The 23,427-nt window shown below is 56.9% G+C and overlaps 1 protein-coding gene across 5 annotated transcripts in view; it reads right to left on the minus strand.

Moving 5' to 3' along the window:
* The window catches only part of LOC121275079 (calcium-binding and coiled-coil domain-containing protein 1-like), a 49,968-nt gene that overhangs the window by 24,580 nt on the left and 1,961 nt on the right, over window positions 1-23,427 (minus strand). For 4 of the 5 annotated variants that reach the window (XM_041182484.1, XM_041182483.1, XM_041182487.1 and 1 more), the window contains exons 2-8: window positions 22,585-22,687; window positions 17,344-17,534; window positions 14,850-15,008; window positions 12,242-12,390; window positions 7,422-7,512; window positions 4,591-4,716; window positions 1,310-1,564 (exon numbers count right to left, since the gene is read on the minus strand). In XM_041182484.1, the coding sequence (XP_041038418.1) occupies window positions 1,310-1,564; window positions 4,591-4,716; window positions 7,422-7,512; window positions 12,242-12,390; window positions 14,850-15,008; window positions 17,344-17,534; window positions 22,585-22,687 (1,074 nt within the window). The remainder of the gene's footprint in view (window positions 1-1,309; window positions 1,565-4,590; window positions 4,717-7,421; window positions 7,513-12,241; window positions 12,391-14,849; window positions 15,009-17,343; window positions 17,535-22,584; window positions 22,688-23,427) is intronic. The other variant, XM_041182485.1, reaches the window with a different exon arrangement.

The raw sequence follows: 23,427 nt of genomic DNA on the forward strand, positions 1-23,427 counted from the left end.
CTGACCCTCCGACAGTGCGGCGCTCCCTCAGCACTGACCCTCCGACAGTGCGGCACTCCCTCAGCACTGACCCTCTGACAGTGCGGCACTCCCTCAGTACTGACCCTCTGACAGTGCGGCGCTCCCTCAGTACTGACCCTCTGACAGTGCAGCGCTCCCTCAGTACTGACCCTCTGACAGTGCGGCGCTCCCTCAGCACTGACCCTCCGACAGTGCGGCTCTCCCTCAGTACTGACCCTCTGACAGTGCGGCACTCCCTCAGTACTGACCCTCTGACAGTGCGGCGCTCCCTCAGTACTGACCCTCTGACAGTGCGGCACTCCCTCAGTACTGACCCTCCGACAGTGCGGCGCTCCCTCAGTCCTGACCCTCCAACAGTGCTGCTCTCCCTCAGCACTGACCCTCCGACAATGCGGCGCTCCTTCAGTACTGACCTCTGACAGTGCAGTGCTCCCTCAGCACTGACCCTCCGACAGCGCAGCGCTCCCTCAGCACTGACCCTCCAACAATGCGGCGCTCCTTCAGTACTGACCTCTGACAATGCAGCGCTCCCTCAGTACTGACCCTCCAACAGTGCGGTGCTCACTCGGCACTGACTGTCCGATAGTGCGGCGCTCCCTCAGTACTAACCCTCCCACAGTGCGCCATACCCTCAACACTGACCCTCTCACGGCACGGCACTCCCTCAGTACTGACCCTCAACAGAGTGGCACCCCCTTGATACTGGATTTGTAGAGTTTTGGAATGTTGACTCAGACCCACACGTTCTGCCCCATGTCAAGAAGGCCAACGCTACCCACTGAGCTTTACATTCACATATGTTTACATAGGAATTTGTAATGGAGGAAAGTGAATTGGCAGCCATAGTGTGACCAAAAGCATAATCAGAAATGCTACGTGGGCAGAAACAGCAATTGCTGAAGAGAGGGACAAGCTGCTGAAGGCTTTCGTTTCGCACTCATCGGGACAAATGCAGGAATGCCAAATTTCAAACAATCACAACAATTTATACGACACGTGAAAAGCGTGCTCATTCGTTGGCAAGTCAGTGCTGATTGGTCAAGGCATTGCCATGGAGAAAGAAACGTGGAACAATAGGCTCCCCAAGCTTCAGCGTAATTCCAAAAAGGAGCGAGGCTTGAACACGTTCCTTTTGTTTGCAAAGAATTCATGGGTGTGGCTTTGAGCACGTATAAATGGGCTGCAATGTGAATCTTTTCAGCCTTGGCAAAAATATCTCTCCTTTAAATGAGTTGGCAGCAGCATCACGACCCAGTGCCAGTCAGCGGCAAAATCTGAGATATCGTACCTCCAAGATCTGCCGCTGGATGCTCCTCTCCTCCCTCCACTGCCCCTCGGCCTCCTCCCACTGGCCGGACACCTCGGCCAGCTTAGCCTGCAGCTCAGCCACGAGCAGGCGACTGCGGTGCAACTCGGAGATGGTCTTGTCCCGTACCGATGAGGCTCTGGCCATCTCCTCCCCCATCAGCACCGCCTCCTGCCGGCTGGATGACAGCTGCTCGTAAGTGCAGCGTAGCTGCTCACTTACTGCGTCGTACTTAGCCTGCAAAGGGTGGAGGTGGGGAATAGAGACAGAGAGAGAGAGAGAGAGAGACAGAGAGAAAAACAGAGAGAGAGAGACAGAGACCGAGAGAGAGAGAGACAGGGAGAGAGACAGCGAGAGAGGCAGAGAGAGAGGCAGAGAGAGAGACAGAGGCAGAGAAAGACAGAGAAAGAGAGAGGCAGAGAGACAGAGCGAGAGACAGAGAGAGAGAGGCAGAGAGAGAATGACAGAGAGAGACACAGCAAGAGAGAGAGGCAGAGAGAGAGAGGCAGAGAGAGAGGCAGAGAGAGAGAGAGCGAGAGAGAGAGAGGCAGAGAGAGAGAGAGAGACAGAGCGAGAGACAGAGCGAGAGACAGAGCGAGAGACAGAGAGAGGCAGAGAGAGGCAGAGACAGAGAGAGAGGCAGAGAGAGAGCGAGAGACAGGCAGAGAGAAAGACAGGGAGAGACACAGAGACAGAGAGAGAAAGACAGAGAATGAGGCAGAGAGAGAGAGAGAGCCACAGAGAGAAAGAGAGAGACAGAGAGAGAGAGAGACAGAGGGAGGGAGAGACAGAGAGAGGGAGAGACAGAGAGAGGGAGAGACAGAGAGGCAGAGAGAGACAGAGAGACAGAGAAAACAATTAATGGCTGGGTAGGGGAGGAAGTCCCTGGAATAATTAACTCCTCCCCCTCTAATCCTTGTTAGATTTATATAGAATATCGTTATATATATCTATATATTCCCATGAGCCGGATCTCACATTACTGAGTCCAACCCAGATCCATCGAGTGGGGAATTCGGCCAATTCAAGGGGAGAGTGGGGGGAGGTCTCCATCCACCTCCCACCTCCTCCAAACCCCACCCCAGTCGGGTCTGTAGTTGGGGATGTCGTGTGGCGCAGGGGCTTTTGTTCTTGGTCTGTTACCCGTCCCTAATTGCCCCTCGAGGACCGATTGGCTCGCTGTGGGCCTCTTCATGAGGGCACTGGTGAACCAGGTGGGGGTTTTACGGTGATGGACAATGGTTTTTTTTTTAAACTCCAGATTTTTTTATTGAATTCAATCATGAGAACGTCAGGAACAGGAGCAGGGGAGTAGGCCATTCGGCCCCTCGGAGCCTGCTACCCCCGTTCAATAAGATGGTGGCCGATCTTGTTGTGTTTCCAGTTCCACATTCCCCCCTCCCTGATAACCTTCGACCTGACAAGAATCTATCTAACTCCCCCTTAAAAATATTCAGTGTCCCACCAGCCCCCCATCCTGGCGCCTCCACTGCCTTTGGAGGCAGAGAGTTCCAGAGTCGCACAACCCTCAGAGAAAACATATTCCTCCTCGTTCCCGTCCTAAAAGGTGACCCCCCCACTAATTCTAAAACAATGACCCCCCCCCGCCCCCCCCGCCCACCTCCCCCCTCGTTCTGGCCTCACCCACAAGAGGAAATGTCTTTTCCCACGTCCACCTTGTCCAGTCCGTTCAGGGTCTTGTAAACTTCAATCCAATCCCCCCCCCGCCGCCCCCAACTCACTTCTAAACTCCAGTGGGAACAAGCCCGGTCTGTCCGACCTTTCCTGATAAGACAACCCCGCTTATCCCGGGTATCGATCGAGTCCACCTCCTCTGAACCGCCCCCTCCAACCCATTGACATCCTTCCTTAAACAAGGAGATGGGAACTGCCCACAGTATTCGAGGTGGGGTCTCACCAACGCCCTGTATAACTGAAGCACAACATCCTCCCTCTTATAGAAACATAGAAACTAGGAGCAGGAGGAGGCCATTCGGCCCTTCGAGCCTGCTCTGCCATTCATTATGATCGTGGCTGATTATCCAACTCAATAATCTGCTCCCGCTTTCTCCCCATATCCTTTGATCTCTTTCGCCCCCCCAAGAGCTACATCGAAATCCTTCTGGAAAACACACAATGTTTTGGTCTCAGCTACTTTCTGTGGTAGTGAATCCCACAGGCTCACCACTCTCAGGGTGAAGACATTTCTCCTCATCTCAGTCCTAAATGGTCTACCCCGCATCATCAGAATGTGACCCCTGGTTCTGGACTCCCCCCACCCCCACCATCGGGAACATCCTTCCTGCATCTACCCTGTCTAGTCCTGTTAGAATCGTATAGGTTTCTATAGCGTTCAATCCCTCTCGTGATATAGGATAGCGTTCCACAGGCCATCTGAATCACTCGCTGCAGCTGGGTACCAACCTTTAGTGACTCGTGCATGGGAACGCCCAGGGTGGGGTGGGTCTCTGGATTTCTAGCCCAGTGACATTCCCGCTACACCACCATCTCGGGGCGCTGCTGGGAGCAGGAGGTCAGCTATGGAGGGGGCAGTAAAGAGTCCCACCCTCAGGAACGGCCTTTATAAACTCATTCATCGAGCCCTGCTCCACCATCCATTCCGATCATGGCTGATCATCCAACTCGATAGCCTGCTCCCGCTTCCCCCCCGCACCCCCCACCCTCATATCCTTTGATCCCTTTCACCCCACCCCCAAGAGCGACATCTAACTCCTTCTTGAAAACATACATAGAGCGAGGGTTCCAACGCTGATTCCTGCGGGAGGGGGCCATTCGGCCCCTCGAGGCTGCTGTCTCCCCCCCCACCCCCATTCAATAAGCTCACAGCTGATCCGATTGTGACCTCAACTCCGCTGTCCCACCTGTTCCCCTCCATCACCACCCCCCATCCCCCCATAACCCTCGACCCCCTCGTCGATCAGAAACCCGTCTCACTCGGCCTCGGATATATTCACTGACCCGGCCTCCGCTGCTCTCTGTGGGGGGAGGGGGGAGAATTCCACAGACTGACCACCCTCTGAGAGAAGAAATTCCTCCTCGTCTCCGTCTTCAATGGGAGACCCCTTATTCTGAAACTGTGCCCCCCTCCCACCTCGAGGAGGGGGGGCAGTGGGGAAGGGGAAAATAGGCCCGACGAGGGGAAGGCGGCAAGCTCCTCGTCACTCAGGCCGCTGCGGCCACCGAGGTGACCCGGCTGTACCTCCCCCACCGACCCCTCCTCCGGGGTGGGGTCCCCCTCTCACCTCGCTATCGCTCGCTGAGACGAGCAGCTGCCGGACCTCCGCCTTCAGCGACGCCACCTCCTCGTCCCGGCCGGACAGCCTCTCCCGCAGGCCCTGGTTCTCGAGTTTCAGGCTAGCCATCCGCGCCTGGGTTGGGAGGAGAGAGAGAGAGAGAGAGAGAGAATGAGCGAACGTATTAACACCAGGAAGAGGAGGAGGAGGAGTGAGGGCTCCTCGGCCCCACCAGCTCGCTCTGTCCACCCTTCAATAGGGCCGCGGCTGGTCCGATATTAACCTCCTCAACCCCACATTCCCGCCACCCCCCACCTCGATAACCCATCGCCCCCGCCTCCCCCCCCTCCCTGTTCATCAGGAATCCATCCACCTCGGCCTGAATCACTTGCTGCAGCTGGGCACCAACTTTTGGTGACTCGTGCACAGGAACGCCCGGGGCGGGGGGGGGTCTCTGGATTACTAGCCCAGTGACATTCCCACTACGCCACCATCTCGGGGCACTGCTGGGAGCAGGAGGTCAGCTACGGAGGGGGCCCCGTAAAGGGTCCTGCCCTCAGGGTCTGCTCCCACCGCCTTTCGAGGAAGAGAGTTCCAGAGACTCCCCACCCCCCCTCGGAGAGAGAAAACATTTCTCCTCGTCTCTGTCCTAAATGGGCAACCCACTTATTTTTAAACAGTGACCCCTCCCCCACTCCCCCCTCGTTCTAGATTCTCCCACAAGAGGAAACATCTTCTCCACACCCACCCTGTCGAGACCCCCCTCAGGATCTTATAGGTTTCGATTGAGTCGCCTCTCACTCTTCTAAACTCCAGCGGATACAAGCCCAACCTGTCCGACCTTTCCTGATGAGACAACCCACCCATTCCAGGCGTCAGTCTGGTTAAACCTTCTCTGAACGGCTTCCAACGCGTTTACACCCTCCCTTAAATAAGGAGACCAGTGCCGTACACAGTACTCCAGATGTGGTCTCACCAGTGTCCTGTACAACTGAAGCACAACCTCCCTACTTTTGTAATCAACTCCCCTCCCAATGAACAATAACTTCCTATTATTTTTCCAAACCAGTTTCCAACTCAGTGGGCGACAATATACAAGGGGAAGCTATTATATAGGGTCACTGCCTACATTGGTTAGACCACACTTGGAGCACTGTGCACAGTTACAGTCTCCGTGTCTCTCGGTTAGACCACACTTGGAGCACTGTGCACAGTTCTGGTCTCTGTATCCCTGGGTTAGACCACACTGGGAGCACTGTGCACAGTTCCGGTCTCCGTATCCCTGGGTTAGACCACACTGGGAGCACTGTGCACAGTTCTGCTCTTCACATTATCAAAACAATATTGAGGCACAGCAGAGGAGGCAAAGAAACATTTGCTAGAATAATACCAGAACTGAGAGGTTTGTAACCATCAGGGAAGATTGAACAGGTTGGGGCTCTTTTCTCTAGAAAAGAGAAGGCTGAGGGGGTGACCTGATTGAGGTCTTTAAAATGACGAAGGGGTTTCAATCAGGGAGACGGAGAAAAGGTGTTTCCACTTGTTGGGGAAGGCTGGAAAGAGACCAGAATGAGGGGACCATCGATATAAGATGATCACTAATAAATCCAATCAGGGGAATTCAGGAGTAACTTCTTTACCCAAAGAGCGGGGAGAATGTAGGACTCGCTCCTGCGGCGAGTGGGGAGAATGTGGGACTCGCTCCCGCGGGGAGAATGTGGGACTCGCTCCCGCGGCGAGCGGGGAGAATGTGGGACTCGCTCCCGCGGGGAGAATGTGGGACTCGCTCCCACAGGGAGCAGGGAGAATGTGGGACTCGCTCCCGCGGGGAGTGGGGAGAATGTGGGACTCGCTCCCGCGGGGAGAATGTGGGACTCGCTCCCACAGGGAGCAGGGAGAATGTGGGACTCGCTCCCGCGGGGAGTGGGGAGAATGTGGGACTCGCTCCCGCGGGGAGAATGTGGGACTCGCTCCCGCGGGGAGAATGTGGGACTCGCTCCCGCGGGGAGAATGTGGGACTCGCTCCCGCGGGGAGAATGTGGGACTCGCTCCCGCGGGGAGAATGTGGGACTGGCTCCCGCGGGGAGAATGTGGGACTCGCTCCCGCGGGGAGAATGTGGGACTGGCTCCCGCGGGGAGAATGTGGGACTCGCTCCCGCGGGGAGAATGTGGGACTCGCTCCCGCGGGGAGAATGTGGGACTGGCTCCCGCGGGGAGAATGTGGGACTCGCTCCCGCGGGGAGAATGTGGGACTCGCTCCCGCGGGGAGAATGTGGGACTGGCTCCCGCGGGGAGAATGTGGGACTCGCTCCCGCGGGGAGAATGTGGGACTGGCTCCCGCGGGGAGAATGTGGGACTCGCTCCCGCGGGGAGAATGTGGGACTCGCTCCCGCGGGGAGAATGTGGGACTCGCTCCCGCGGGGAGAATGTGGGACTCGCTCCCGCGGGGAGAATGTGGGACTCGCTCCTGCGGGGAGTGGGGGAGAATGTGGGACTCGGTCCCACGGGGAGTGGGGGAGAATGTGGGACTCGCTCCTGCGGGGAGTGGGGAGAATGTGGGACTCGCTCCCGCGGGGGAGAATGTGGGACTGGCTCCCGCGGGGAGAATGTGGGACTCGCTCCCACGGGGAGAATGTGGGACTCGCTCCCGCGGGGAGAATGTGGGACTCGCTCCCGCGGGGAGAATGTGGGACTCGCTCCCGCGGGGAGAATGTGGGACTCGCTCCTGCGGGGAGTGGGGGAGAATCTGGGACTCGCTCCAGCGGGGAGGGGGAGAATGTGACAATGGGAACATTCGACCACTGTCATTGAATGAAAAGGGGGGGGAGGGTCTGTAATACCTGGATTAACTGTCTCTCCTCTGTCTCCTCTTGAGCCTGTCTGCCGAGTTCCTCCTGCTTGCCAGTGAGCTTCGTAACATGGTCCCTCACCCTGAAGGTGGAGAACAAGAGTTAAATATTTGCAACAAGGCCTCCTGCCCCCTAATCCGAGGAGAGAGAGAGAGAGAGCTGATTATCGAGCCGCAGCAGGTTCCAGACCCGAGCTCCCAGGGTAAGTGCCGAGGGAGCGCCGCACTGTCGGAGGGACAGCGCTGAGGGAGCGCCGCACTGTGGGAGGGACAGCGCTGAGGGAGAGCCGCACTGTCGGAGGGTCAGTGCTGAGGGAGCACCGCGCTGTCGGAGGGTCAGTGCTGAGGGAGAGCCGCACTGTCGGAGGGTCAGTGCTGAGGGAGCACCGCGCTGTCGGAGGGTCAGTGCTGAGGGAGTGCCGCACTGTGGGAGGGTCAGCGCTGAGGGAGCGCCGCGCTGTCGGAGGGTCAGTGCTGAGGGAGCGCCGCACTGTCGGAGGATCAGTGCTGAGGGAGAGCCGCACTGTCGGAGGGTCAGTGCTGAGGGAGAGCCGCACTGTCGGAGGGTCAGTGCTGAGGGAGTGCTGCACTGTCGGAGAGTCAGTGCTGAGGGAGCGCCGCACTGTCGGAGAGTCAGTGCTGAGGGAGCGCCGCACTGTCGGAGAGTCAGTGCTGAGGGAGCGCCGCACTGTGGGAGGGTCAGTGCTGAGGGAGAGCCACACTGTCGGAGGGTCAGTGCTGAGGGAGAGCCGCACTGTCGGAGGGTCAGTGCTGAGGGAGCGCCGCACTGTCGGAGGGTGAGCGCTGAGGGAATGCTGCACTGTTGGAGGGTCAGTGCTGAAGGAGCGCCGCACTGTCGGAGGGTCAGTGCTGAGGGAGAGCCGCACTGTCGGAGGGTCAGTGCTGAGGGTCCGCCGCACTGTCGGAGGGTGAGCGCTGAGGGAATGCTGCACTGTTGGAGGGTCAGTGCTGAAGGAGCGCCGCACTGTCGGAGGGTCAGTGCTGAGGGAGAGCCGCACTGTCGGAGGGTCAGTGCTGAGGGAGCGCCGCACTGTCGGAGGGTGAGCGCTGAGGGAATGCTGCACTGTTGGAGGGTCAGTGCTGAAGGAGCGCCGCACTGTCGGAGGGTCAGTGCTGAGGGAGCACCGCACTGTCGGAGGGTGAGCGCTGAGGGAATGCTGCACTGTCGGAGGGTCAGTGCTGAGGGAGTGCCGCACTGTCGGAGGGTCAGTGCTGAGGGAGCGCTGCACTGTCGGAGGGTCAGTGCTGAGGGAGTGCCGCACCGTCGGAGGGTCAGTACTGAGGGAGAGCCGCACTGTGGGAGGGTCATTGCTGAGGGAGAGCCGCACTGTTGGAGGGTCAGCGCTGAGGGAGAGCCGCACTGTCGGAGGGTCAGTGCTGAGGGAGCGCCGCACTGTCGGAGGGTGAGCGCTGAGGGAATGCTGCACTGTCGGAGGGTCAGTGCTGAGGGAGTGCCGCACTGTCGGAGGGTCAGTACTGAGGGAGCGCCGCACTGTCGGAGGGTCAGTGATGAGGGAGTGCCGCACCGTCGGAGGGTCAGTACTGAGGGAGAGCCGCACTGTGGGAGGGTCATTGCTGAGGGAGAGCCGCACTGTCGGAGGGTCAGTGCTGAGGGAGAGCCGCACTGTTGGAGGGTCAGCGCTGAGGGAGCGCCGCACTGTCAGAGTGCTTCCAACGCATTTACACAATGTTCCAACTGTGGTTTAACCGAGGGATACGTAGACCGGAACTGTGCACAGTGCTCCCAGTGTGGTCTAACCCACGGATACGGAGACCGGAACTGTGCACAGTGCTCCGAGTGTGGTCTAACCCAGGGATATGGAGACCGGAACTGTGCACAGTGCTCCAAGTGTGGTCTAACCCAGGGATACGGAGACCGGAACTGTGCACAGTGCTCCCAGTGTGGTCTAACCCAGGGATACGGAGACCGGAACTATGCACAGCGCTCCGAGTGTGTTCTAACCCAGGGATACGGAGACCGGAACTGTGCACAGTGCTCCAAGTGAGGTCTAACCCAGGAATACAGACACCGGAACTGTGCACAGTGCTCCCAGTGTGGTCTAACCCAGGTATACGGAGACCGGAACTGTGCACAGTGCTCCAAGTGAGGTCTAACCCAGGAATACAGACACCGGAACTGTGCACAGTGCTCCAAGTGTGGTCTAACCCAAGGATACGGAGACCAGAACTGTGCACAGTGTTCCGAGCGTGGTCTAACCCAGGGATACAGAGACCAGAACTGTGCACAGTGCTCCGAGTGTGGTCTAACCCAGGGATACGGAGACCGGAACTGTGCACAGTGCTCCAAGTGTGGTCTAACCCAGGGATACCGGTGACTGGAACTGTGCACAGTGCTCCCAGTGTGGTCTAACCCAGGGATACAGGGACTAGAACCGTGCACAGTGCTCCAAGTGTGGTCTAACCCAGGGATACGGAGACCGGAACTGTGCACAGTGCTCCCGGTGTGGTCTAACCCAGGGATACGGAGACTGGAACTGTGCACAGTGCTCCGAGTGTGGTCTAACCCAGGGATACGGAGACCGGAACTGTGCACAGTGCTCCCAGTGTGGTCTAACCCAGGAATACAGACACCGGAACTGTGCACAGTGCTCCGAGTGTGGTCTAAACCAGAGATACGGAGACTAGAACTGTGCACAGTGCTCCCAGTGTGGTCTAACCCAGGGATACGGAGACTGGAACTGTGCACAGTGCTCCGAGTGTGGTCTAACCCAGGGATACGGAGACCGGAACTGTGCACAGTGCTCCGAGTGTGGTCTAACCCAGGGATACAGAGACCAGAACTGTGCACAGTGCTCCGAGTGTGGTCTAACCCAGGGATACGGAGACCGGAACTGTGCACAGTGCTCCCAGTGTGGTCTAACCCAGCGATACAGAGACCGGAACTGTGCACAGTGCTCCCAGTGTGGTCTAACCTAGGGATACGGAGACTAAAACCGTGCACAGTGCTTCCAGTGTGGTCTAACCCAGGGATACAGGGACTAGAACCGTGCACAGTGCTTCCAGTGTGGTCTAACCCAGGGATACAGGGACTAGAACCGTGCACAGTATTCCAAGTGTGGTCTAACCCAGGGATACAGAGACCAGAACTGTGCACAGTGCTCCCAGTGTGGTCTAAACCAGGGATACAGAGACCGGAACTGTGCACAGTGCTCCGAGTGTGGTCTAACCCAGGGATACGGAGACCGGAACTGTGCACAGTGCTCCAAGTGTGGTCTAACCCAGGGATACGGAGACCGGAACTGGGCACAGTGCTCCAAGTGTGGTCTAACCCAGGGATACAGAGACCGGAACTGTGCACAGTGCTCCAAGTGTGGACTAACCCAGGAATACAGACACCGGAACTGTGCACAGTGCTCCCAGTGTGGTCTAACCCAGGGATATGGAGATCGGAACTGTGCACAGTGCTCCGAGTGTGGTCTAACCCAGGGATACGGAGACCGGAACTGTGCACAGTGCTCCGAGTGTGGTCTAACGCAGGGATACAGAGACCGGAACTGTGCACAGTGCTCCGAGTGTGGTCTAACCCAGGGATACGGAGACCGGAACTGTGCACAGTGCTCCGAGTGTGGTCTAACCCAGGGATACGGAGACCGGAACTGTGCACAGTGCTCCGAGTGTGGTCTAACCCAGGGATACGGAGACCGGAACTGTGCACAGTGCTCCAAGAGTGGTCTAACCCAGGGATACAGAGACCGGAACTGTGCACAGTGCTCCCAGTGTGGTCTAACCCAGGGATACAGGGACTAGAACCGTGCACAGTGCTCCGAGTGTGGTCTAACCCAGCAATACAGACACCGGAACTGTGCACGGTGCTCCAAGTGTGGTCTAACCGAGGGATAAGGAGACTGGAACTGTGCACAGTGCTCCCAGTGTGGTCTAACCCAGGGATACGGAGACCGGAACTGTGCACAGTGCTCCCAGTGTGGTCTAACCCAGGGATACAGAGACCGAAACTGTGCACAGTTCTCCAAGTGTGGTCTAACCCAGGGATACAGAGACCAGAACTGTGCACAGTGCTCCCAGTGTGGTCTAACCCAGGGATACAGAGACCGGAACTGTGCACAGTGCTCCGAATGTGGTCTAACCCAGGGATACGGAGACCGGAACTGTGCACAGTGCTCCCAGTGTGGTCTAACCCAGGGATATGGAGACCGGAACTGTGCACAGTGCTCCGAGTGTGGTCTAACCCAGGGATACGGAGACCGGAACTGTGCACAGTGCTCCCAGTGTGGTCTAACCCAGGGATATGGAGACCGGAACTGTGCACAGTGCTCCGAGTGTGGTCTAACCCAGGGATACGGAGACCGGAACTGTGCACAGTGCTCCATGTGTGGTCTAACCCAGGGATACGGAGACCGGAACTGTGCACAGTGCTCCGAGTGTGGTCTAACCCAGGGATACGGAGACCGGAACTGTGCACAGTGCTCCGAGTGTGGTCTAACCCAGGGATACGGAGACCGGAACTGTGCACAGTGCTCCGAGTGTGGTCTAACCCAGGGATACGGAGACCGGAACTGTGCACAGTGCTCCGACTGTAGTCTCACCAGTGCCCTGCACAACTGGAGCACAACCTCCCTACTTTTGTAATCAATTCCCCTGGCCATTGATGATAACATTGTAGTATCTTTCTGACCGAGTGGACGACAGTGTAGAAGGGAAGGCTGGTGTGTGTGTGTGCGTTCCTGTGTGGGAGTCCGATTGTCTTCCAGCTTCACCATCTGCCTGATGAGTGAAGGAGGGTGGGCGGTAGGGAGGGTGGCTGCCTCTTACCTGTCGAGGGTGGTCTCGCGCTCCAGCAGCGTGTGGCCGATGTTACGAATGTCCGCCTCCAGCTCCTGGATCCTCGCTGTCGATTCGCCCTGCTGCTTCCTCAGGGATCGGCACTCCTCCACCGCGAGGCGTCTCTCCTCTGCCAGGGACTGAAATTCACACCCGTCACTCAGCCGTCCTGACCTTCGACTCGGTTCCCCCTCACACCCGGTGACCCACAACCCACTGCCCCATCCCCACTGCCCGGCTGGGCACCAATACCCGTTTCCCTCGTCCGCCTTTGCGTACCCGCTCCATCCCTATCTCTGTAACCACCTCCAGCCCCTACAACCCACCCTATCTCTGTAACCACCTCCAGCCCCTACAACGCTCCCTATCTCTGTAACCTCCTCCAGCCCCTACAACCCTATCTCTGTAACCTCCTCCAGCCCCTACAATGCTCCCTATCTCTGTAACCACCTCCAGCCCCTACAACCCACCCTATCTCTGTAACCACCTCCAGCCCCTACAACGCTCCCTATCTCTGTAACCTCCTCCAGCCCCTACAACCCTATCTCTGTAACCTCCTCCAGCCCCTACAACCCTCCCTATCTCTGTAACCTCCTCCAGCCCATACAACCCTCCCTATCACTGTAAACTCCTCCAGCCCCTACAACCCTCCCTATCTCTGTAACCTCCTCCAGCCCCTACACCCTTCCCTATCTCTGTAACCTCCTCCAGCCCCTACAACCTTCCCTATCTCTGTAACCTCCTCCAGCCCCTACAACCCACCCTATCTCTGTAACCTCCTCCAGCCCCTACACCCTTCCCTATCTCTGTAACCTCCTCCAGCCCCTACAACCCTCCCTATCTCTGTAACCTCCTCCAGCCCCTACAACCCACCCTATCTCTGTAACCTCCTCCAGACCCTACAACCCTCCCTATCTCTGTAACCTCCTCCAGACCCTATACCCGTCCCTATCTCTGTAATCTCCTCTAGCCCCTACAACCCTCCCTATCTCTGTAACCTCCTCCAGCCCCTACACCCCTCCCTATCTCTGTAACCTCCTCCAGCCCCTACAACCCTCCCTATCTCTGTAACCTCCTCCAGCCCCTACAACCCTCCCTATCTCTGTAACCTCCTCCAGCCCCTACAACCCTCCCTATCCCTGTAACCTCCTCCAGCCCCCTACAACCCTCCCTATCTCTGTAACCTACTCCAGCCCCTACAACCCTCCCTATCTCTGTAACCTCCTCCAGTCCCTACACCCCTCCCTATCTCTGTAACCCCCTCCAGCCCCTCCGAGATCTCTGCGCTCCTCCCATTCCGGCCTCTGATTCCCATCGCTCCACCATCGGCGGCCGTGCTTTCAGCTGCCTGGTGGGGGGGCCCTGAGTTCTGGAATCCCCTCCCTGAATCCCTCCGTCTCTCCCGCTCTTTCTCTCTCTCCTTTAAGGCGTTCCTTAAATCCCACCGGTTTGACTCACATTTTGGTCGCCTGTCTGTAAGGCCTCCTTATGCAGCTTGAGCTTAAACGTTCTCTTTAATGCTCATGAGGTGAATCTAGTGGGGGTTGGGGGGGTGTGGTTTTCGATGTACTAAAGGAGTTACATAAATGCAGATTGTTGTTATAGGAACGCAACCTAACACACAAAGGTACTTACGGACATAGGAAACAGGAGCAGGGAGTAGGCCATTCGGCCCCTCGAGCCTACTCCGCCCATTCTGTGAGATCGTGGTCGATCTGTTTGGGTTTCGATTTCCAAATTCCCATCTACTCCCCCCACCCCACCCCGATAACCTTCGACCCCACTGACTGACCAGAATCTATCTCCCTCCCCCCTTAAAAATACTCAGTGACCCCCCCACCTCGTCCCCTCCCCGGAGTCTCCACCGCCTTCGGAGGCAGAGAGTTCCGGTGTCGCACAACCCCCTCCGAGAGAGAGAGAAAACATTCCTCCTCGTCTCCGTCCTAAAAGGTGACCCCCCCTTAATTTTAAAACAGTCACCCCCCCCAGCCCCCACCCCACCACCAACCCCCCCCCTCCCCCACCGCCCTCCCCCTCGTTCTGATCTCACCCACAAGAGGGAAACGTCCTTTCCCATGTCCACCTTGTCCAGACCGTTCAGGGTCCTTGTAAACTTCAACCCAATTACCCCCCCAACCCTCCACCACCCCACCCCCTCTCTCTTCTAAACTCCAGTGGGAACAAGCCCGGTCTGTCCGACCTTTCCTGATAAGACAAGCCTTCTCATCCCGGGTATCGATCGAGTCCACCTCCTCTGAACAGCCCCCCAACCCCTGCAACCCATTGACATCCTTCCCTAAACAAGGAGACGGGAACTGCCCACAGTATTCGAGGTGGGGTCTCACCAACGCCCAGTATAACTGAAGCACAACATCCTCCCTCTGATGTTCAACCCCTCTGGTAATGGAGGATAACAATCCGTTCCCCGTCTCAATCACTCGCTGCAGCTGTGTACCAACTCTTTGTGACTCGTGCACCAGAACGCCCAGATCCCTCCGCGCATCGGATCTCTGAAGGGGCTTCTCGGGAGAAATGTATTTATTGGGGTGACGGGTCTTTGAAAAGCCGCTCTCGCGCCTGAAAGCTGGCCGCCACTCACCTTGCACTGCTGCAGCAGCTGAGAGTGCTCCTGCTGGGCTGTCTCCGCTGAGGCCTCCAGCTCTCGTATCCGCGCTCTCAGGCCCTGGGCCTCCATCTCCGTCTCCTGCTGCAGCTTTGTCAGGTCCCCCCTCGTCTTCTCGGACTTGGCGAGCTGGGCCTGGCCAAAGGGAGGCAGGCCAAGGTGGCAGGATCAGACAGTGCGAATCCCTCACGTTGTCCCTCGCTCCCGCCCTCTACCCCCCTCCCCGTATCCCTCGCTCCCGTCTCTCCCCCCGTATCCCTCACTCCCTCTCCCCCCGTATCCCTCACTCCCTCTCCCCGTATCCCTCACTCCCTCTCCCCGTATCCCTCACTCCCTCTCCCCGTATCCCTCACTCCCTCTCCCCGTATCCCTCACACCCTCTCCCCCGTATCCCTCACTCCCGCTCTCTCCCCCGTATCCCTCGCTCCCGCCCTCTCTCCCCGTATCCCTCACTCCCGCTCTCTCCCCGTATCCCTCGCTCCCGCCCTCTCTCCCCGTATCCCTCACTCCCACCCTCTCCCCCGTATCCCTCACTCCCGCCCTCTCCCCGTATCCCTCACTCCCGCCCTCTCCCCGTATCCCTCACTCCCGCCTTCACCCAGTATCCCTCACTCCCGCCCTCTCCCCGTATCCCTCACTCCCGCCCTCTCCCCGTATCCCTCACTCCCGCCCTCTCCCCGTATCCCTCACTCCCGCCCTCTCCCCCGTATCCCTCGCTCCCGCCCTCTCTCCCCGTATCCCTCGCTCCCGCCCTCTCTCCCCGTATCCCTCACTCCCTCTCCCCGTATCTCTCACTCCCTCTCCCCCCATATCCCTCACTCCCTCTCCCCGTATCCCTCACTCCCTCTCCCCCCGTATCCCTCACTCCCTCCCTCTCCTCCATATCCCTCGCTCCCGCCTTCTCCCCCGTATCCCTCACTCCCACCCCCCGTATCCCTCACTCCCTCTCCCCCGTATCCCTCACTCCCTCCCCCCTTATCCCTCACTCCCTCTCCCCCGTATCCCTCACTCCCGCCCTCTCCCCTGTATCCCTCACTCCCTCTCCCCCGTATCCCTCACTCCCTCCCCCCGTATCCCTCACTCCCTCTCCCCCGTATCCCTCACTCCCGCCCTCTCCCCCGTATCCCTCACTCCCTCCCTCTCTCCCCCCGTATCCCTCACTCCCGCCCTCTCCCTGTATCCCTCACTCCCTCCCTCTCTCCCCCCGTATCCCTCACTCCCACCCTCTCCCCCTATATCCCTCACTCCCTCCCCCCGTATCCCTCACTCCCGCCCTCTCCCCGTATCCCTCACTCCCGCCCTCTCCCCGTATCCCTCACTCCGTCCGTCTCCCCGTATCCCTCACTCCCGCCCTCCCTGTACCCTCTCCTCCCCCCGTATCCCTCACTCCCTCTCCCCCGTATCCCTCACTCCCACCCTCTCCCCCGTATCCCTCACTCCCACCCTCTCCCCCGTATCACTCACTCCCTCTCCCTGTATCCCTCACTCCCTCCCTCTCTCCCCCCGTATCCCTCACTCCCACCCTCTCCCCCGTATCCCTCACTCCCTCTCCCCCGTATCCCTCACTCCCTCCCTCTCTCCCCCCGTATCCCTCACTCCCGCCCTCTCCCTGTATCCCTCACTCCCTCCCTCTCTCCCCCCCGTATCCCTCACTCCCACCCTCTCCCCCGTATCCCTCACTCCCACCCTCTCCCCCCGTATCCCTCACTCCCACCCTCTCCCCCCGTATCCCTCACTCCCTCCCCCCGTATCCCTCGCTCCCGCCCTCTCCCCGTATCCCTCACTCCCTCTCCCCCCGTATCCCTCACTCCCACCCTCTCCCCCGTATCCCTCACTCCCGCTCTCTCCCCGTATCCCTCACTCCCGCCCTCTCCCCCCGTATCCCTCACTCCCACCCTCTCCCCCGTATCCCTCACTCCCGCTCTCTCCCTGTATCCCTCACTCCCGCTCTCTCCCCGTATCCCTCACTCCCGCTCTCTCCCCGTATCCCTCACTCCCACCCTCTCCCCGTATCCCTCACTCCCACCCTCTCCCCATATCCCTCACTCCCTCCCTCTCCCCCCGTATCCCTCACTCGCACCCTCTCCCCCCATATCCCTCACTCCCACCCTCTCCCCGTATCCCTCACTCCCACCCTCTCCCCGTATCCCTCACTCCCACCCTCTCCCCGTATCCCTCACTCCCTCCCTCTCCCCCCGTATCCCTCACTCTCGCTCTCTCCCCGTATCCCTCACTCCCTCTCCCCGTATCCCTCGCTCCCGCTCTCTCCCCCGTATCCCTCACTCCCACCCTCCCCCCGTATCCCTCACTCTCGCTCTCTCCCCGTATCCCTCACTCCCTCTCCCCGTATCCGTCACTCCCGCTCTCTCCCCCGTATCCCTCACTCCCGCCCTCTCCCCCGTATCCCTCACTCCCACCCTCTCCCCGTATCCCTCACTCCCTCCTCGCCCTCCTCCCTGGCGAGCGTTACCTCCAGGAGCGAGCTCCTGGTCACCACCAGCAGCATGTCCGAGCTGCTTTCGAGTTCCTCCAGGACCACCAGGTCCTCCTCAGGCTCGGGGCTGCGGAAGGCGAAGGTGGTGCTGCTTCCTCGGAAGGTTCCCTTCGCGTCCACGTAGCTGAACTGGTAGAGAGCGGAGCCGTGAGCGGGCAGGTAGGACGCTAGGGTAAAGGGAGACCTGGTTGATGTCGAACCGTAACCGACAGGTGGACCTCCCGGGAAAGGGAGCCGCTCGGCCCCTCTCGGTCGATACTCCCCACCCCCCCCCCGGCTTGGGCCAGATCCGGTGTCACAGGCCGACGGGGTGATGGATGCAGACAGTCGCCAACGCTTGCACGTGCACGCTCACAGTCTCACACACTCGCTGTCACACACACACACACACACACACACCCAAATGCACACGCACACACTCAGTCCCTCAAACACACACGCTCACTCCCTCAAACACACACACAGACAAGCACACACACACACACACTCCCTCAAACACACACGCTCACTCCCTCAAACACACACACAGACAAGCACGCACACACACACTCCCTCAAACACTCATGCTCACTCCCTCAAACACACACACAGACAAGCACACACACACACTCCCTCAAACACACACGCTCACTGCCTCAAACACACACACAGACAAGCACACACACACACACACACACACTCCTTCGAACACACACGCTCACTCCCTCAAACACACACAATGACAAGCACACACACACACACTCCTTCAAACACACACGCTCACTCCCTCAAACACACACACAGACAAGCACACACACACACACACTCCCTCAAACACACACGCTCACTCCCTCAAACACACACACAGACAAGCACGCACACACACACACTCCCTCAAACACACACGCTCACTCCCTCAAACACACACACAGACAAGCACACAGACACACACACACTCCCTCAAACACACACACACTCCCTCTAACACACACACAGACAAGCACACACACACACACACTCCCTCAAACACACACACACTCCCTCTAACACACACACAGACAAGCACACACACACACACACACTCCCTCAAACACACACACAGACAAGCACACACACACACTCCCTCAAACACACACACTCACTCCCTCAAACACGCACACACTCCCTCAAACACACATGCTCACTCCCTCAAACGCACACACAGACAAGCACACACACACACACTCCCTCAAACACACATGCTCACTCCCTCAAACACACACACAGACAAGCACACACACACACACACTCCTTCAAACACACACGCTCACTCCCTCAAACACACACACAGACAAGCACACACACACACACACACACACACACACACTCCCTCAAACACTCATGCTCACTCCCTCAAACACACACACAGACAAGCACACACACACACTCCCTCAAACACACACACACACTCCCTCAAACACACACGCTCACTCCCTCAAACACACACACAGACAAGCACACACACACATACACACTCCCTCAAACACTCATGCTCACTCCCTCAAACACACACACAGACAAGCACACACACACACTCCCTCAAACACACACGCTCACTCCCTCAAACACACACACAGACAAGCACACACACACATACACACTCCCTCAAACACTCATGCTCACTCCCTCAAACACACACACAGACAAGCACACACACACACACACACACACACTCCCTCAAACACACACGCTCACTCCCTCAAACACACACACAGACAAGCACACACACATACACACACTCCCTCAAACACACACGCTCACTCCCTCAAACACACACACAGACAAGCACACACACACACTCCCTCAAACACACACACTCACTCCCTCAAACACGCACACACTCCCTCAAACACACATGCTCACTCCCTCAAACGCACACACAGACAATCACACACACACACACTCCCTCAAACACACATGCTCACTCCCTCAAACACACACACAGACAAGCACACACACACACACACTCCTTCAAACACACACGCTCACTCCCTCAAACACACACACAGACAAGCACACACACACACACACACACACACACACACTCCCTCAAACACTCATGCTCACTCCCTCAAACACACACACAGACAAGCACACACACACACTCCCTCAAACACACACACACACTCCCTCAAACACACACGCTCACTCCCTCAAACACACACACAGACAAGCACACACACACATACACACTCCCTCAAACACTCATGCTCACTCCCTCAAACACACACACAGACAAGCACACACACACACTCCCTCAAACACACACGCTCACTCCCTCAAACACACACACAGACAAGCACACACACACATACACACTCCCTCAAACACTCATGCTCACTCCCTCAAACACACACACAGACAAGCACACACACACACACACACACACACTCCCTCAAACACACACGCTCACTCCCTCAAACACACACACAGACAAGCACACACACATACACACACTCCCTCAAACACACACGCTCACTCCCTCAAACACACACACAGACAAGCACACACACACACACTCGCTCACTCCCTCCAACACACACACAGACAAGCACACACACACACACACACTCCTTCGAACACACACGCTCACTCCCTCAAATACACACAATGACAAGCACACACACACACACACTCCTTCAAACACACACGCTCACTCCCTCAAACACACACACAGACAAGCACACACACACACACACACACTCCCTCAAACACACACACAGACAAGCACACACACACACACACACTCCCTCAAACACACACGCTCACTCTCTCAAACACACACACAGACAAGCACACACACACACGCTCACTCCCTCAAACACACACACAGACAAGCACACAAACACACACTCCCTCAAACACACCCGCTCACTCCCTCAAACACACACACAGACAAGCACACACACACACTCCCTCAAACACACACGCTCACTCCCTCAAACACACACACAGACAAGCACACACACACTCGCTCACTCCCTCCAACACACACACAGACAAGCACACACACACACACACACTCCTTCGAACACACACGCTCACTCCCTCAAATACACACAATGACAAGCACACACACACACACACTCCCTCAAACACACATGCTCACTCCCTCAAACACACACACAGACAAGCACACACACACACACACTCCCTCAAACACACATGCTCACTCCCTCAAACACACACACAGACAAACACACACACACACTCCCTCAAACACACACACTCACTCCCTCAAACACACACAAAGACAAGCACACACAAACACACACTCCTTCAATCACACACGCTCACTCCCTCAAACACACACACAGACAAGCACACACACACACACACACACACTCCCTCAAACACACACGCTCACTCCCTCAAACACACACACAGACAAGCACACACACACACACACACACACTCCCTCAAACACACATGCTCACTCCCTCAAACACACACACAGACAAGCACACACACACACACACTCCCTCAAACGCACACGCTCACTCCCTCAAACACACACACAGATAAGCACACACACACACACACACACACACTCCCTCAAACACACACGCTCACTCCCTCAAACACACACAGACAAGCACACACACATACACACCCCCTCAAACACACATGCTCACTCCCTCAAACACACACAGACAAGCACACACACACACACTCCCTCAAACACACACGCTCACTCCCTCAAACACACACACAGACAAGCACACACACACACACACTCCCTCAAACACACACGCTCACTCCCTCAAACACACACACAGACAATCACACACACACACACACACACACACTCCCTCAAACACACACGCTCACTCCCTCAAACACACACAGACAAGCACACACACATACACACTCCCTCAAACACACACGCTCACTCCCTCAAACACACACACAGACAAGCACACACATACACACACACACACACTCCCTCAAACACACACATTCCCCCACACATATAGGCTCACACACATTCACAAATGCACACACACACACACTCCCTCAAACACATACATTCGCACACACATATAGGCTCACACACACTCACAAATGCACACACACACACACTCCTTCAAACACATACATTCGCGCACACATATAGGCTCACACATGCACACATGTTGACACACAAACACACACCCCTGCTTTCACACACACCCCTGCTGACACACAAACACACTCACTCACATACACACACTAACTCAAACACACACATGCTAACACACACACACCCTGAGACACAAGCACACTCAGTTACGTGTACAAACATTCGCTCACACAAACTCACTCACACACTGAAACTCACACAAAATATCACACAGACTCACACTCACTAACTCAAACACACTCAAACTCACACACAGACTCACATACACACACACTCACACTTAAACTCACACACAGACTCACACTTAAACTCACACACAGACACACATACACACTTAAACTTACACAAAATATCACACAGACTCACACTCACTAACTCAAACACACAGAGACTCACATACACACACTCTCACTCTTAAACTCACACGGACTCACAATCACTAACTCAATCACACACAGACTCACATACACACACACACACACTTAAACTCACACAAACACACAAAGACTCACACAGACTCACACTCACCAACTCAAACACACACAGACTCACATACACACACTCTCACACTTTAACTCACACAGACTCACATACACACACTCTCACACTTTAACTCACACAGACTCACATACACACACACTCACACTTAAACTCACACAAATACACACAATATCACACAGACTCACACACACACACACACTCACTAACTCAAACACACACAGACTCACACACACACACACACACTCACACTTAAACTCACACCCAGACTCTCACTCACTAACTCAAACACACACAAACACTCACTCAAAACGCACAGACTCTCATACACTCACTCAAACTCATTTCCACAGGCACACAGACTTGTGCATACACACACAATCACGCACACACACACACACACACTGACACATACTCAAACACACCTGTGCAGACACACAAACTCCTGCACGCACATGCACTCACTCATAGCCTCTCAGACAAACAAGCACAAAAGTCCACGCATAGACACTCGAACAGGCACACAAACATCAACATGAATGAAACTTCTCCCTCACCGGCACCCCACAAGGACTGACCTTCAAATCGAACACAGCAGTTGACCGGGGACCTCTCTGACTGACCGTGAGGAGCAGGTGACCAGACGAATGTGTAATAGTCACGGACTGACCTCCAGCCGACCTGCAAAATGGGGGTTGGTGGGCAGCGGGGAGGTAGAAAGAAACGTCTGAAATTGTGGTTCACTAACACTCGACCTTTCCAGCGCTCTCCTCCGGTCCCTACACCCCTCCCTATCTCTGTAACTTCCTCCGGTCCCTACACCCCTCCCTATCTCTGTAACTTCCTCCGGTCCCTACACCCCTCCCTATCTCTGTAACCTCCTCCAGCCCCTACAACCCTCCCTATCCCTGTAACCTCCTCCAGCCCCTACACCCCTCCCTATCTCTGTAACCTCCTCCAGCCCCTACAACCCTCCCTATCTCTGTAACCTCCTCCAGCCCCCTACACCCCTCCCTATCTCTGTAACCTCCTCCAGCCCCTACAACCCTCCCTATCTCTGTAACCTCCCCCAGCCCCTACACCCTCCCTATCTCTGTAACCTCCTCCAGCCCCCTACAACCCTCCCTATCTCTGTAACCTCCTCCAGCCCCCTACAACCCTCCCTATCTCTGTAACCTCCTCCAGCCCCCTACACCCCTCCTTAACTCTGTAACCTCCTCCAGCCCTACACCACTCACTATCTCTGTAACCTCCTCCAGCCCCTACAACCCTCCCTATCTCTCCAACCTCCTCCAGCCCATACACCCCTCCCTATCTGTGTAACCTCCTCCAGCCCCTACACCCTCCCTATCTCTGTAACCTCCTCCAGCCCCTACACCCTCCCTATCTCTGTAACCTCCTCCAGCCCCCTACACCCCTCC

Source organism: Carcharodon carcharias (genome assembly GCF_017639515.1).
Source record: "Carcharodon carcharias isolate sCarCar2 chromosome X unlocalized genomic scaffold, sCarCar2.pri SUPER_X_unloc_15, whole genome shotgun sequence".
NCBI lineage: Eukaryota > Metazoa > Chordata > Chondrichthyes > Lamniformes > Lamnidae > Carcharodon > Carcharodon carcharias.